Raw genomic sequence first — 17,060 nt, 5'->3', positions numbered from 1 at the left:
ATATATTTTGAGTTTCGGTTATCAATTTAAGATTTTGGTTTAGTTGATTTCTTGATATGATATTATAAGTCAATATATGAGAAGGGTCTGTGTTACATTACACTTTTTGTTTAAAAAGTTTTCATGTGAGGGGGGCGTGTAAGTGTTAGAGCATATAATATATGATGGTTCTCAACCATCAGCTCAAATTTTTGGTTGCGTTGATTATTTCAGAAACATTATTGATGATCACTTTGGATTGTAATTAATAAATTTATGCGTGTATATGATTATTTTTTTCAATAATAAATATGAGCTTTACAAAATTTTTATTATGTTTTTCTATCATTGTATGCATATATATGTCATCAAGTTTGTATATGATCATTTTAAAGTGATGACATTATTGATGATCACTTTTAATAATTGACAATATGTTACATTTAGCATTAGCACAATTTTTAAGTGATTACGTTTAATATCAATATAATCATCTACACAAAAAAATATAATCACATATGTTTTTATAGTGATAATATATTGTAAAGTTCAATGGAATGTGCACTTCAAATCATATTCAGATTACATTAATTCTTAATTTAAAATGACAATGATAGTGGTGATATATATGCTAATAACTATTTTGTGAGATATCGTTTTTCAAATAGACGACCTCAAAATAAGAAGCTTATATTCTTATTTTCTCTTTAATTTGAATTGAATTAAATTGGCTATTAACCCATATATCTAACGCGTCTCTTGGAGAGACCGACTCTCACAACAATTTGTGATATGCTAAATGTATATTAGGTCAACTTAATAGAGATAGTACATCGACTGTAAGACCATCTCATTGATTGTAAGACTATTTTATTTGAGAATTTGTGTATTTTTTTTCCGAGTAATGCATATTGAACTGATTGTATAGTTGGTTTGATGGTGAGACCATCTTGTATAAAATAAGTCACCACCTCTTCTGAGAGACTGTCTTTATAAGAGACGGCTCTCCACACCCAGGCCCAACAAAAAAAAAAGAAAAAAAAAACCTAAAAATTGACGCCCGCATTTGAGCCTATTTGGAGTTGGTGTTATAACTTATGAAAATTGGTGTTATAACATATTAAAGTTGGTATTATAACCTATTAAAGTTGGAGTTATAACCTATAAAAGTTGGTATTTGAAGTTGGTGTTATAACCTATTAAAGTTAGTATTATAACCTATTTGTAGATATTAGCTTTAATAGGTTACAATACCAACTTTAATAAGTTGTAGCACCAACTCCAAATAAGATTACACTGTATGCTTTTTTTTAATAGTTGTTTTTTTAAGTAATAATGGGCCGGCTCATTTGAGACGCGTCTCTTATAAAGACGGTCTCAAGTAAGAATTTGTGAAAGCAAGTTGATGTTACAACTCTTCATGGGCTTTAGGCCAACGGGTAGCCCAATACGTATATGAGGTTCAGTCCATTTCCCATTCACCTAACGAAAAAAACCCAATTAAGCGAAATCTTATAAAACCCTAATATCAAATTTCTTGATAGTAGCCGCCGCTGGTAAGTAAAAACTCATCTCCGTTCCGTGGCTCCTCCCGAAGCTTTCTAATCAATCGCCGCCATGGTTTCTTCAAAGAAGACGGTAATATTCTCGTTATATTCACTCTTTACGTTTCATATTTCACGATGATTGTGTTGATTGATGGTTAATTTTGATTTATTTTTAAAAAATAAAATTATCTTATGTGTTTTTGGGTGTGATTTTGCAGAAGAAGACTCATGAGAGTATCAACAACAGGTTGGCTCTTGTAATGAAGAGTGGAAAGTACACTCTTGGTTACAAGACCGTTCTTAAAACTCTCAGAAGTTCCAAAGGTTATTTCCTAATTTATTGATGATACCAAGATGTATATTTATTCAGTTAGTGTTTTTGAATATATTTTATGAATATTCTTATGTTTTCAGCTTCTTTGTGGGAATTGTTGATTTAAATTTTGGGTGTATACTTTTATCATTTTAGGGATTACTATTGATTTTGCTTGTTATTTCTTGTTGTCGATTGATTAGTTAGGGTTTTTGAATATGATTCATAGCTCTTTTGATTTTGAAGTTGGGTATGCCATTTGATGAATGCTCATTGATTTTGATTTGTGATTTTAGATTTGATTTTTTACTTGATATTATTCACATATTTGTTGCATTTGAATTTTGTTTTGATGGGTTGTAATGGTAATGTTTTACGATTCAGTAATATGCAGGGAACAATAGCTTAGAAAGTGAGGTTTATTTTGTAGTTGTTTATTAGTGATTCATCGTGTTATCCTCTGCAAGAATTGTCAACCAAAATAAATCGATGTGAGAGATTTGTTGCTAACAATTATAATGACTTGTTCTCCATCTATTACTTCATCGTTATAAGCTGACAATAGTGAGCTCATTGTTGAAGTTAAGTGTAAAAAATGCAAGTCAATAACAGTCGATTTTTGTTGGGACAATTGAGTTTCAGAGTAATATAGCTAGTTATTTTGTGATGTAGTGATACAGAAACTAATTTTATTTCTTCAATATTTGCCTGCGGTATTCATGAGTAATAATGTACATCACTTATTCTTTGACAAGAATTTAGTGCGACATAATTCACCTTTTGAATTCTCATTTTGTTCAAAATAACCAAAAATTGGTCCGAAACCAATCACAATTTGTTGCAAAGAGATTAGCAAATTATGTAACGTGGCAAAGTATGCTTGCAAGTTGTAGGGTGTGGAAGCATAATAAAGATCCTTAAGTCTTCTGTGTTGACTTAATTATTGTAATATGATTGTCTTGGATACGATACCTATTGGGCTTAGAGCCGCAGACCTTGAATCCTATTTTGTGTATATCCTATGAATGGTTTGGTTTTCTTGTCTTGAATTACTTGATTTGGATGGCATTGTAGTTATGAATGGATTATGTAGAAGTATGTAGATTCATTTTGGTTTGTGTTCTTAAAGAGAATGTTCCATAGATAATGTATTCTCTATGGTTATTGATTAATTGGATATTAATGCTAATAAGTAGTCCTATTAATTCTTTCAGCAAAATTGGTGATTATATCTAACAACTGCCCACCTTTGAGAAAGTCTGAGATAGAGTACTATGCTATGTTGGCTAAGGTTGGAGTTCACCATTACAATGGAAGTAAGTATATCTTGTTACATTAAGTTCTGTTTCGTGTTGTTTTGACATCACTGTATACACATAAGTTAATCCATGGTTCGAAGTGTTGCAATTGTGTTATGTAGGAATTACATTCAATAATCAATATACCTAACTCACTTTCTGTGAAGAAATTCCACAAATGCTCAGCAACCCTGCAAAAAAGAAATCATTAAGATCTCGTAAGTAGCTGCTGAATCGAGTTCTAGGATTGACCACTAAGGGACTCTAGAAATATTTTTTCGATTAACTGATGATTGAGACTTTTGAAATGATGACTGCTTTAAGATCTTTGAGTTCATTGGAGTGCATCACCACACGGTTTTGCATGAAATTTACCGAATGCTCCCTAAATGAAATTACCCTCTCTTTGTTATGCAATTGCAAGCAACCTTCTAACCATGGAGCTGTGAAATTTTTGTAAAATTTGTTTCTTTTTTCTAAAATCTGTTTTGAAGTGTACTAGTATCGAAGTGAGCATGTGTGAATCGACTATTTGACCTGAATGGTAAGTACTATTTTCCTAAACTTTGCTGTTTTTTTGTTTCTCAGACAATGTTGATCTCGGAACTGCTTGCGGTAAATACTTCAGGGTGTGCTGTCTCAGCATTATCGACCCAGGTGATTCGGATATCATCAAGAGCATGCCTGACCACTAAATTTGCCGTCTTGGTGGAATTTTTCCGGTGTTCTTACAGAACGCATTTTCGAGAGTGTTTCGTTTCAAGTCTTTTGGACCTGTGTTGTAGACGTATATTTACTAGTTACTGAAGATTTTATGTACTCTATCTCGTTTGTTTCTATCATCTGATCTCATTTTTAAAAAACCCCCTTGTTTTACCTGCTCACATCTTAGAATCATGGATTTTAAATTTTCTATTTTTATTATATACTTTTTGTTAATGGGCATAATTAATTTTGAAAACATATATTATAATGGGAGGAAAGTCTTGTATGAACTTGTTTTACACTATTAAGTATGCATTGACCTTTAAAGATAAAAAAATAAGTATGTTTTTTATGATTGACAAATTCAGTTAAGTACAATTATTGAGAAATATTTGCTATTTGCTATTATTGAGTTGGTTTATACTAAAATAATGTCATCTTAATGTGGTAATTGATTTTTCATTGTATTATTCTAATATAGATTGATAAAATACAATTTAATTTTTATAAAAAGAGCTTTTAATAAAATCTTAGAACTTTTTTTTAACTTGAACTTTTATAATAACCTAAATATAATTAAATTAAAAATGACTTGATTTAAAATAGCATATCTCTATTGTTGAATACTTCAGTATCCCTTTTTTATTTGCTACATGTTAATTTTCATATATACTACATTTTCTTTCATCAAACTAATACTATTTTCTTGACATATCTTTTAATTTTTTTCAAATTTTCATTCATACAACTCACGTTTTAATGTTATCAGCCGTATAAAATCCGACTATTTTTAAAAAGTTGTAATATAGCAAATACATTGAGATAAAAGAGTTCTCTTACACACAAATCAAGACGAATGAATTATTTTCGGGTATAATTATATTTGGTTTGGGCGGATTCGAGTCAAACCAAAAGGTTGTAATATTTTCAATTCATAAATTTATTATAGTTACATATATTTTTTAAAAAATATATAATAATCCTTTTTATTTTTACCGAAAAATATTATTACAAATAACTAACATACAATTTTTAAGACTTGAAAAAAAACATTGACTCAATATATATATAATATATATGATGTATCCCGCGTAAAAAGTAATGATTTGAAACATAAATTTGTTTAAAATTAGGTTAAAAGCTATTGGATTTAAATCAATAGAGTTTGACCAAGGTTTTTTTTTTTTTTTTTTTTTTTTTTTTTTTTTTTTTTTGGATTTTGAAGTCAAATCATTTTAATTATAGTTAAAGTTTTCAGATTATAACTTATTGATTTTTGTCAAATTACAAGCCTATTTCAAATCGAATGAAAAATTGATAGTAGATACTTTATTTGTTCTAAATTACTTTGCAACAATATTAATATTACATTATTAATTCATTACTTTTAATTTTGATTCATTTATACTCTATAAGTAAACCCATAGTTCTTGTTTAATCTATCACATTGCAAAGATTATCAATATAAATTTTTATCAACTCCTCTTATATGAGATCGTCTCACCATGAGACGGGCTCATATAATTAGCCGATTTTTTTAATTGATTACTTTAAAATTTTAAGTGATCGTTTTAAGGTTATAAGTAATCACTTTAAGACTATAATATTTTAAGATTATAAGTGATTATTTTAACGTTACTTAAAACAAAAAAATATATATTGAACCAACTCAACAGAAATGATCTCATTAAATTGGTGTACCCGTCACTATCCCAACTCCAAATCCCAACAATTATCACCCTGGATTCCTTAACAAAAATACACAACTTGACTTGTTAAAGAAGTTGCAACCTCCATTTTTAGGTAGGGCCCACTTTGGTCAGTGATAACTGTCAATCTTTGTCTTAACTCCCAAATAAACATCCCCTCATCTCCATTTGCTCAACAATCAAGAACACTCCTATAAGATTCCCTTTCAATTTTTACAGTAAACATTGGAGTATTTACTTAATTACTACTTCTTTTAATGCTTTTGGGTTTAACTAGTCCAAACAACTTGACCATTTCTTAGAATTTGATAATATAATCATTAGAAATCATAAACTATTGCATCAAACTTAAACCCCATTAACCAAAATCTTACCTTTTGGAAGATTAACAAGGTTTAATCAAATGGGTACATCCCAAAATCAAGGAAGGATTGAAGGGTTTTTGTTTGTGATTAGTTCAAATCGTTTTGGTTTGCAATACTCTCGCAAGCGGTTTTTTGTTCTTGAGGATCACCATTTCAAATGCTTCAAATCTATACCTAATTCCCAAAATGAGGTTCCTTTCAATTCTTCTATGTTGATAATGGAATTTTGACTGTTTCTTTATTATTTTGTGAAATTATTGATTAATGATGTTAGTTATTGTTTTACATTTGTTGGGTATATGGAAATTTCATCAAATTCTTGTTTCTCTGATGCTGTCTACGGCTTGATGATAGTTAATTAGAATTAATTCTTATAGGCATTTATGTTTAATTAGTGGATGTTTGATGGGTTTTTGTGAACTTGAACCTAGTAGCGAATTTAAGTAAAGGGTGGGTCGAACATTTACTTTTTAAGTTATATATTTTATACAATGCCATCTTAATAGGGTTTTTGATTGAAAGGACTGGGCGGACCCGTTTCTTTATGGCATGCATAATTGCATACAACGAATCCAAGATCCTAGTATAGGATGAGCCTAACTCTAGTAGTATTCTTTGGTGTTATATTACTAATAGTATTTTTAACTAAAATGACTCAGAACATGGCTGAGGCTCGGGCCTAGATTCCCCTGCATGCATAGATGGCTTATTGGTTATCATTATGGTTATTGTAATAAACAAATTTGGTTTTCAATTTGATCATCATGTTAGAAACTTCAGCTTAACTAGCAGGGCCATCTCGTAATTTTGGGGTCCCTGTGCCAATTTTATCCTATAGACGTTTACGATTACTTGGTTACTCTTGGGTAAAATAGTATAGCAGAAATCATTTGCTTTTTTCTTAACAACTAATGAAATTTGACTCTTTAATACTTGGTTATTCTCGTGTAAAATAGTATTCATATGTTTGCAGTGATTAAAACAATATATATAATATATATAATAAGTATAAAAATGGATTTTTGGGGCCCTCTGATAATGGGATCCTGTGCTGTAGATCGCTTTGTACATGCTAATCGACGGCCTTGTTAACTAGTGGTGGTTACTATCTATAACCTATGAAGTTTGAACTGTGATGAAACCATTCATATGCTTATCTCTTGCAATAACAGAACAAACTAATCTTTGAATTTGATGTGATATTATAATGCTCTATATTTTATTTGTTTCCTTTTTGTTTTGATTAGTATCCTTTCCAATAGTAGTGCTGTGGCATCTGATCCATGCACTGTAGCTTTAAGTTTGGAAAAAAGTTTATTCTATTGATTTGGGGGCAATGTGTGGATGAGATGAAAAAAGTAAGTGAAATATGTCTATGAAAATTAAATAAAGTTTGGGGTAATACCAAAAATAGAATTGTACCAAATTCCACGAGACGGACTAGAAGTTCAATGTTGCGAATTCCATGGGGACGAGGGAGTACTTTGTAAGGGGGACTGTGATTTTCCAAGTTGTGTAAAAAATCTTATCCTTTGCTTGTTTCAGTATCCTCTTAAAAGTACTATCGTAGATTCCTGCATTCGGGTTGCTGATAATGGCAGAGAGAGTATTAACAGGAAAGTATGAACTTCTGGGATTCTGCCCCTTGTTCTCAATCCTCAATGTTAGTCATTTTCTAAATCCCTTTCAATATAATACTTTTGTGGCTTGCAGGTATTCTTCATTTGTACATTGTATAACGTTTCTGATCACAATGATAAGCTAAAGGTATACGCGTTTTCTATCCGAGTTTGTCATTACTGTTTATTCAAGATTCTTAGTGTTTATGAAAAACTTAAATATAGTTGGGCGCAAGCAGTCCTGATGAAGCAGCCAGATGGATCCACTCGTTCCAGGAAGCAATATCAAAGGTTTGAAACTCTTAATTAGGCTTATATCACATGGTTTTTTTCGGCCCTTCTTTAAACAGGACATTCCTTCATGTAGGCATGTCCCAGTGGCAGCATTGGTGGTTTGGGTTGTTATAATAATGCATGGCAGTCTTTCAGGTAACTATGTTGTCAATTGGAACGAGTTTTGTATATAATAGATGATCTTCTTACAATTAACGTTAGGCTCGCAAGAAAAGGCCATGCTAATAGGAGGGCCAACTCGTGCATTTTTGAGCCCTGGAGCCAAAGATATAATGAGCCCCTAAAAATTTAAGGCGTAATAAATAATATAATATTCCTTTAGCTTTATATTGTTGATATTTTAATTATTTTATTTTATAAGAAAGTTCTAATAACTCATGCTACATAGCAAAAAATGTAAATTAATCTGAATTTGATTCAAGTCTGTTAATATCAACCTTGTACGTGAATTTTTTTTTGGGCCCTAAAAAATTTGAGACCCTGGGCGATAGCCCACTTTGCTCTTGCTAATGGACGACCATGGCTAATAGATCAACTAAGTTGGTGCTGTTTTCTGGTGATAGTTTTGTTATGCCACTATGATTATACTTCCTATAAATGTCATATGGGTCGCTATTCTCGTGAATTTGCAAATTGAAAATAGGGAGTTATGGTCGGTTTTGGGCTATTTTTTAGCCATTTTGAGCAATCTCGAGTTTAATAAGGAAAGTAGCTAGCAATTATGTTAAACCACTTATTATCATGTTTCTATTATTCTATGTAAAATATTTTGGATTTCCACATTGTTAACTGTACTTGGCACATTATTTAAAGCTCATCCAAATACCGGATATTTGATCCAAGTGATTTTTCTACTGCGAACAGATTGAGTAGTTCTAAGAGGGTACATCATTCCAGTTCAAGAGATTGGACTACAGGGTGTTCAAATCAAAGGGATCATATGACAAATGACGTTGTTGCGCCTCCATCATGGACAATATTTGGTTGTCAGAATGGTAATATTATTTTTTTTCTCATTAGTTTTGTCAATAACATTCACAACTGACACAAGAAAGTTGACAAATAGTTGTATTAACTGTCGGACCTTGTGACTGTGCTATTGTTACAGGATTACGACTCTTCAAAGAAGCCAAAGGCGGGAATATTCACAGAAAGGTGGCTAACTTTTTTTGCAACTTCAAATCTCGTTAATCTCAAATTTATTGCTGATTCTCTTTTATATTCAGCTATGGGATGATCATCCAGCAATTATGGCCATTGGTGTTGTTGATGGAACATCAGAGAACATATTTCGAGCCGTCATGTCCCTTGGTCCCTCAAGATCACAGTAAGTTTGATCAAGATTTTTGCATGCATTTCTCATTGCGCTCGTGCATATAAGTCAGTAATTAGTATTTCATGTGAAATGCCCATTAGAATCCTGATGGTTCGTATAATTACGTGTCCTGAATATTTACCTAGAACATAGTATTTGTACCGGTAAATGCTTGGAAGGACCTATCCTTGTTTCTGGCTAAGAAACGTGTTACCGTGACAAATCTGGTGCACATCTGTTCACAATACTAATGCCAAGGATCCTGAAGAGGGGCATTTATTAAATAATTTCTTATATTTATTGTGCTTGTGTATATGTCTTTGTTAGACCGTGACAATTCGTCACATAGTCACCCGTGGGCCCACTTGTGTGGACACACCCATAGGGCACCCGTGGGCTCAGGCCCACAAACCCACAGAAAAGAGCGTTGACTTGCTCTGTTGCACATATACTTGATGAGGTTCATTCTTTTCCAAAATTATATGGTTTTAGGATGATTAACCATCAAGCATTGTATACATGTCTACAACCCACTATTTTAGCGATGTGAGATCTTCCAAAATAGTCTTTTTATCCTCAAACTTATATTCATTGCTCAGAGCACTTGATTTGAATGTTTATTTTCTTTTAGATGGGACTACTCTTACTATAAAGGGAATGTTATTGAAAACCTCGATGGCCATACTGATATCATTCACATGCAGCTAAGTGCATATTGGCTACCGAGGTGAAATTTCTATTGACATTCTGCATGATGTTTTAATCTTTTAATCGTAAATTTGAGACGTTTTAATTATCTGTAGCTAATGAATGTGTTTTGTTGGATTAGGGGAATTAAACCAAGAGATCTCTTATTGAGGCGTTACTGGAGAAGGGACGATGATGGAACATACGGTGCATATATATCCCTTTTGCACTACAGTCTAAATTTAAAAGTTATGTTCTATTTTGACTCCCTAATCTCATACTTACAATTTCTTTGGCCTTTCTTTTACAGTGATCCTTTTTCATTCGGTATTTCACAAGAAATGCCCCCCACAGAAACGCTTTGTTCGTGCATGCCTTAAAAGTAATGTGCTCTTGAATCATACATTTGGAACTAGCACTTGCCTTATTAACTATTACATATTCATGCTACTTTCCGTTTTCTGGTTCTTTATTCCGCTATTTACTTGTTCACCCGGAAGATGTGCAAGGAGGTTTTGTTAATACTTTAAAGATTGATTTTGTATTCGAGGTTTGCTATTGAATCTTGCAAGTAATAATTTTTGGGTTTTGGTCCAGCTTCCTTCCGTACCCCACTAAACATTGATCAAGTCCGTCCTATGCTATTGACTAGTCGAGTTTTAGTTTTGGTTAATCTTAAGCCTGTAATTTCCTCTTTCTCTTAAGTTTTTAAAAAGCTTCTTTCACTTCTTTATGTAGTCCTTTGGGCTTTGCAACTACAAGATAATTTTTTTTTAATTGTTTGTTTTCAAGTTCTCATGAGATCCATCAAATATACTCCCTATGTCCCCACTCCCCATTAAATAGCACCCATTTCTATTATGTAAATATTAGTAACTCGTAGTTGGAGAATAAGCCAAAATACAAGCTAACAAGTAGATGGAAGAAATGAGTTGTTGAGATAGAGAGAATAAGTTTGTAAATGAAATTAAAAGAAAGGAAGTAGGATCAATGCCAAGAAAGGAAAAGGTTCAAAATAAGTGGGAGCGTGGGACAAACAAAAATAGAAATAAGTGCAATTTCGTAGGGACGGATGGTTTGGGATAAATATGTGGTATGTTGTACTTCCTTTGAAAGTTCTTATCTAGCCTTTTCCGTTCAATAAAAATCGATAAATGCAAGAGCATATGACAACAAATAGGATGAACGGAGGAGGATAAATATGTGGTTGAGAAATCATTTTTTTTCACTTGTCAGTGAATGCATAACATTGCAAAACTTTCATGTTATGTTTGTTTATGAATGAGAAGTTTTCCGTGTCGAAGCTATATTATCATGCGGTTATTGTCATGTTTTCAGGTGGAGGATATGTAATAACTCCTCTCAACAACGGGAAGCAGTCTGTTGTGAAGCATATGCTTGCCATTGACTGGAAAATGTGGGCTGCTTACTTACTGCCCTCTCTAGCAAGATCTACAACGATTTGTATGCTTGGAAGAATTTCCGGTATGGGTTTGGGTATAAGCACTTTTTTCATTAGATATAGACCGTATTTTCAATATGTCTTAGAAATTTGTGTTTACAGCTTTAAGGGAATTTTTCAAAACAAAGGTGGGTGATCGCGTCTCGAGTACTTTTTCCGGAGGTTTGACTTTTTGCCATGGAGCACAGAATGAGGATAAGACTGAAACTCTTGCTCATGAGAGTGAAGACGAAAAACTTGATGAGAAAGAGATGAACGAAACAACTGAACACAGTAGCCTAGTTGAACTCAGTGATGTCAATGATGAATTCTTTGATGTTCCGGAAGGATCAGATTTCGATACGCAAAATCACGATTGGGCTTCTGATTCTGATCCAGAGACACATTCTCAGGTAAAAGTATTATCTATATTTTCTAGATATTTAAGCTAGTCGGGTAGGAACAACTAGTGGCGAGGTCGGAGTAGTCGTATCTTGATCTCATGAAAACAAAGATCCTTGAATCCTTGCCTTTTTTAGCAAAAAGAAAGCAGAACTATTTAAGTCTTTTATTGTCCCTTCAGCATCTGGTTCTTGTAAGCTTATATGCATACCCTCCATCAGTGCCGGTTCTGAGCACAAGTGGGGTAGCCGACCGCCTAGAGCCCCCGGAAATAAGGGGCCTCAAATATTAAATAGTGCAATTCAAGCCCGGTTCTGAGCAACACTTTTTAAGTGATTTGTTTGTGAGCTTTTTTATTTTTGAAGTAATTTTAGAATATAATGTTATAATACGTTTTGTTTTGAATTATTTTCCTTGAAGTGGAAATTTTTTTATCTTTTGATAATAATGAAGGGCAGACATCACAAAAATGAATAGGGCCTCCAAAATCTTTGCTCTGCCCCTGCATTCCATACGGTGTTGACTTTGATTTGATTGAAGCCTTACTTTGAACGTTATTTATGCTTTCTGCCGCCTTCATTTTGCTTTTACTGTGAATTTGCAGGACGCACGACCAAAGCTATCCACTACTGCTGTATTTGTGAAAAAGTTGCATGAGTTAACAGGTAGTTGAATGCTCGAATCAAATCATGTTTTTGTAAACGTGGCATACTGCAAGCTAACATATATACTTGAATCGGGTGTTATTGATCCAGTACATAAGAAGGGCTATGTCGATTTGGTAGAGATGACTACAAAAGATGGAGCTTCTTGCTGCTACGGTACTACACTTGTAAGAGATCCCACATGTACCATTGCTTCTAGTTGGACAACGACAGATCCTTCAACGTTTTTGATTCGTGGAAAGACTTTTTTAAGGGACAATCAAAAGGTACACAAGCAAAGAATATCGATGATGATTGTTCGAATAAGTTTGTCATTTTTCAATGTAACTTAAGCTGTTATACTTGAAGTGCAGATCAAGGCAAATCGTACGCTGATGAAAATGGTTGCTGTTGACTGGCTAACATCTGATAGACGAGCAGATGATCTTGGGGGTCGTCCTGGGGGCGTTGTGCAGGTGATTCCGTTAACCGGTTCTTTTTAGTCCATGAGAGATAAACTAAACTTGTTACAACAAGTCTTGTATGAAACCGTCTAACCATAAGACGGACCCATATAATCAGTTTATTTCTCTAATTGATCACTTTAAGATGTAAGTGATCACTTTAAGGCAATAAGTGATTACTTTAAGTCTCCACTTTAATGCTATAATTAGGGGTGAAAGTTCTGCTTGCGGTCTAATTTTTTCATAAAACCAAATCAAACCAAATTTATTTCGGCATAAAAACCAATTTAAGATTGTAACTGATCAGTGATCACTTTAAGATTGTAAGTGATCACTTTAAGGTTATAAATGATCACTTTAAGACTGTAAATGTATATTGGGCCAACCCAATAGAGATGGTCTCACTGTGAGACTGTCTCATCTGAGAATTTGTCAACTTGTTAGTGAACTTCGAGTTAATGAAAATTAAATTTTCTCTGGACTACAGAATTTTGCAGCAAATGGAGGATCTGAATTCTTTTTTATAGTGAATATACAGGTGTAGTACTATCTGTCTACTAATTTACAATTGCAGTTATCTACGATTTTCAAATGTTCCTAAATGTACCTTTGTATATCGCTTAATTTCACCCAGGTTCCTGGATCAAAAACGTACAATCTTGTACTGTACTATATGATAAATAAACTGGAAGATGCACCTCTGCTACAGAGTTTTGTTGACCGTGATGATGCTTACCGTAACTCAAGGTTCAAACTTATTCCATACATATCTAAGGTTAGTATTCAATCACTCATGTCTCGTAAAATTTGCAACTAGTACTACTTTTCACTTTATTAAGACTTGGGTTTTGGGGGGGGGGGGGGGGGGGGGGGAGAACATTATTACCAGAAATGGGAAACTTTACACCAAATTCCGTTTCAGAACCTTTGTTTCCGAAACTACATTCCCTAAATGTGTTTTTTCAAGCTTGGAACCATATATAATATGATAACCCCTACTCTTTTCTTATTTTTTTCTTTTTACTCATTTTCTTTTTATATGTTTTTGTACTAAATTTATTTTTTTTATTGTAATATATAAGTGTACCTACGTTTGCTACGTTTTTGTAACTCTAAAATTAAAGTTTTTTTTTTGTGTTTCCGTTTCTAGTATCAGATCGATTTCTTTTCGGGTAACGTTAGGGGAAGTTTTATTTTAAGAGTTGAGGGAAATGTGCAGATGAGAGTTAAAGAGAGAGTGGGGTCATAGCCAAAAAGAGAATTATAGCAAATATAGGACGAATTTAAAGAGAAAAATATTGTAAATTCCATGGGACAGAGGGAGTATAGTCTTAGTTCTGTGAGTAAATAAGGTAGTTATCTGATTTTCTGTCCAATCCAATTTTTTGAACTCGCAATTCGGCCAAAATGTGTCAATAATTAACCAAAACCGACAAAAACTCTGGTTGTCTCAAAAAGTTAATGTCTCAAACTCTCAAGTCTTAACCAATACGATAAAGTAGTATAGATCTAGTAAGCTTTTAGGAAGAGAAGGTCTAGTCGTGCCCATCATCCAGTCCTGGAAAAATTTTCGTTACGCTTCATGTTATTCTTTTAGAATTGCTCTTGTTTAACTCATTTTGTTTATTTCAGGGTCCATGGATAGTCAAACAGAGTGTCGGGAAAAAAGCATGCCTAGTCGGGCAAGCTCTTGAAATTAATTATTTTAAAGGGAGTAATTATATAGAGGTATGTGCTTGGTAGCTGGTAATCAAAATAGTCATTTGTTTTCATATTGGATTTTGTCTTCGCGATAACGTTTTTGGGGAGCTATTATGTAAACCCACATTTGTTTGCAAAGACTTTTGGGGAATACTTCTTGAATTTTCTATCAAAGTTTACATATTGTTCCATTTATGTCTCGTTTTATCTTTGTATGTTTGTCTATTAATCAATTCCTTGATACCGAGATTGTTTCTATGGTTGTTTGTTGTGTCTATGTATAAATATTGGATGAAATACCGACTTCCGGATGGTTGTAGCTAGCGGTGTTAACGGGCTGGGCCCCCATTTTGAGCCCTTATCTAGCTTGTTTTTAAAAGGGTTTTGTAAAGCCCATATTAAGTTTAAAGGGCCCTTATCCAGACTGGCCATATTTCTTATGCTCGGCCTGTATGGCCCATTGAACACCTCTAGTAGTAGCTTAGAATATTAAATATAAATGGTGTATCTTCGGTTCTAAAGTTGGATATTTTTTTCGAGGATCGCTAAATCTATAGCTGATGGGCCTGACTATTCTTTACAATCCTCGCAGCTCGGGATTGATATTGGCTCATCGACAGTGGCACGGGGAGTAGTCAGTCTTGTTCTTGGCTACCTTAGCAACTTGGTTATCGAAATGGCATTCTTGATTCAGGTACAATGTCCTCACAGCAGAATATAGTCGCGTTTTATTTCTTTTTTTTTTTTTGTCTATAACATGGAAGTGATTTCAAACATTAATCAGCTCGTCTTGTATGAGACCGTCTCACCATGAAACTGTCTCATTTAAGAATTTGTGAACATAAATCTCTTGCTAACTGGTGTGTGCAGGCAAATACAGATGAAGAACTCCCTGAACAACTTCTTGGAACCTGCCGCCTCAATCATCTAGATGCTTCCAAAGCGATTCCATTGACGTCATAGAAACATCTTTCTTTTACTCCTTTTGTCCCCTTGAATCTGTTTGATTACGCTGATCGGTGTAAAACAATTTAGAATGTAGTGTAGCAAATTCAAGAGGACAGAAGAAGTGCAATTCTTTTTGAAGGGAATTATTATCTCGGGGTCGAATCGTCAAGTAGAGAGACCACAAGTAACATACATCCATTATTATACAATGTACAAAATGTAAGTTGTACGGATATGGTCTGTCCGCTATCTCTCCTTCATAGACGCTGACTTCGTGTACAAAATGTAATGTACAAGAAGTGCATATTACATAATAGCATGATTTTCAGTTTATATTGGAGTCTTCTGTCTTCAATTCTTTGTTTCCTCATGAGGGGTTGGGAGAGGATAAGGGTGATGACTATTTAGTGCATTGTTATGTACTTTTGAAACACTCGGTATATTGCGTGAAATATGGTCTTGGTAGTTATTAGCTGTTTATATAGTTTTAGTTGTACTTAACTTTTTAACATTTGTTATATAATTATAGTTGTTAAATATTTAACTTTTTAATTAGTTATGTAAATTATGAATATATGATAAAAATAGTCATCTTAGCTATTGAAATAAAAAAAATATCGAGAAAAATGTAGAGAAAAGCTTAAAATATTTCCGGGTATGATAAGTTTTTTTAAAATCAATGGTTGGTTGAGTCGGATTTTGTCTCATTTTGGGTTGGAGATTTCTAGATTAGATTTTTTAATCGAGTCATTTGATTTGTTTGAGTTGAATTGATCTAACACATTACAATTTTTCATTTTTTTCTTATTATTTAATTTTTGAGAAAAATAATCTGGTTTTTCATTTATAAAAATAATTTTTTTATACAAATAGATCATCAATGTATAATTTTTGAAGTTTTACGAGAAATATATTTATATTGACTCTAAATACGAAATTAAACGAATATTTAGTAGTAAAGTAATGTCAAAATCCAAAAATGAGCTATCATCTTAGTATGCGTCATGATCAAGTTTGACCCATTTTCTTAGATTTAGTAATGTTTGAGTATTTTTTGAATTATAATCGCTTGATTATTATTTGTATTTCAGATTGCTTTTTCACATTATTTTCAGAATTAAGAAAATTTTTCTTATTTAAAAAGAATTTTACGTAAATTATTGGTTAAAGATTAAAAAAAAACAAACATTTACATATTTAGATTCTAAATAATTATTCTTTCAACAAATTCCACCTATCACACAGTCACAACACAAGTAAAATTTTATTATGATTTTTAAAAGTGACATTTATTTGCTAATGCTCCCTCATATCTCTACTATTTATCCCATTGGAAATTTAACACCACTGATTAATTATTATTAATTTGTATTTTATGAAGCATTTATTAAAAATCACCTTAAAATTTAGGTCATTTATAAATTAGAGTCACAAAGGTTTTATAATTATAGCCACTATAAATTAAAAAATACAACCATTATTTTGTGACCATTTTGCCGAATTCTAGTAATTAGACATTAAAATTACCTACTAAATTTTTATATAACCCTAAACTCACCTATTTAGCTTTAACCCTAACCTTTAATCCAGCACAATATTTCCAACCCATCTCATTCTATTAATTTCTCT

General features: G+C 32.7%; 2 protein-coding genes across 4 annotated transcripts; both read left to right on the top strand.

The window, feature by feature from the left end:
- The first annotated feature begins 1,457 nt into the window (after window positions 1-1,457).
- On the top strand, window positions 1,458-3,976 carry LOC130805985 (60S ribosomal protein L30-like). Its single transcript, XM_057670864.1, has 4 exons — window positions 1,458-1,617; window positions 1,745-1,850; window positions 3,054-3,155; window positions 3,726-3,976. The coding sequence occupies exons 1-4, from the start codon at window positions 1,597-1,599 to the stop codon at window positions 3,830-3,832; spliced, it is 336 nt and encodes a 111-aa protein (XP_057526847.1). The 5' UTR covers window positions 1,458-1,596; the 3' UTR covers window positions 3,833-3,976.
- A 1,595-nt stretch (window positions 3,977-5,571) lies between these two features.
- On the top strand, window positions 5,572-16,056 carry LOC130805984 (protein ENHANCED DISEASE RESISTANCE 2-like). 3 transcript variants are annotated; one of them, XM_057670860.1, is made up of 21 exons: window positions 5,572-6,107; window positions 7,462-7,536; window positions 7,630-7,683; window positions 7,761-7,826; window positions 7,903-7,964; window positions 8,694-8,824; window positions 8,938-8,984; window positions 9,056-9,156; window positions 9,776-9,871; window positions 9,974-10,038; window positions 10,142-10,213; window positions 11,170-11,316; window positions 11,396-11,685; window positions 12,279-12,339; window positions 12,430-12,605; window positions 12,693-12,794; window positions 13,270-13,320; window positions 13,417-13,557; window positions 14,415-14,510; window positions 15,076-15,177; window positions 15,354-16,056. In XM_057670860.1, exons 1-21 carry the CDS (start codon window positions 5,955-5,957, stop codon window positions 15,444-15,446), a joined length of 2,181 nt encoding a protein of 726 aa, XP_057526843.1. In that variant the 5' UTR covers window positions 5,572-5,954; the 3' UTR covers window positions 15,447-16,056. The 3 variants fall into 3 exon arrangements, with proteins under 3 accessions (XP_057526843.1, XP_057526844.1, XP_057526845.1); XM_057670861.1 differs by lacking the exon at window positions 7,462-7,536; XM_057670862.1 differs by lacking the exon at window positions 9,776-9,871.
- Window positions 16,057-17,060: the final 1,004 nt, after the last annotated feature.

The sequence above is a fragment of the Amaranthus tricolor genome, chromosome 2 (assembly GCF_026212465.1).
Source record: "Amaranthus tricolor cultivar Red isolate AtriRed21 chromosome 2, ASM2621246v1, whole genome shotgun sequence".
NCBI lineage: Eukaryota > Viridiplantae > Streptophyta > Magnoliopsida > Caryophyllales > Amaranthaceae > Amaranthus > Amaranthus tricolor.
Note: the sequence above shows the minus strand (reverse complement) of the source record. Positions and strands in the feature narration are given on the sequence as shown.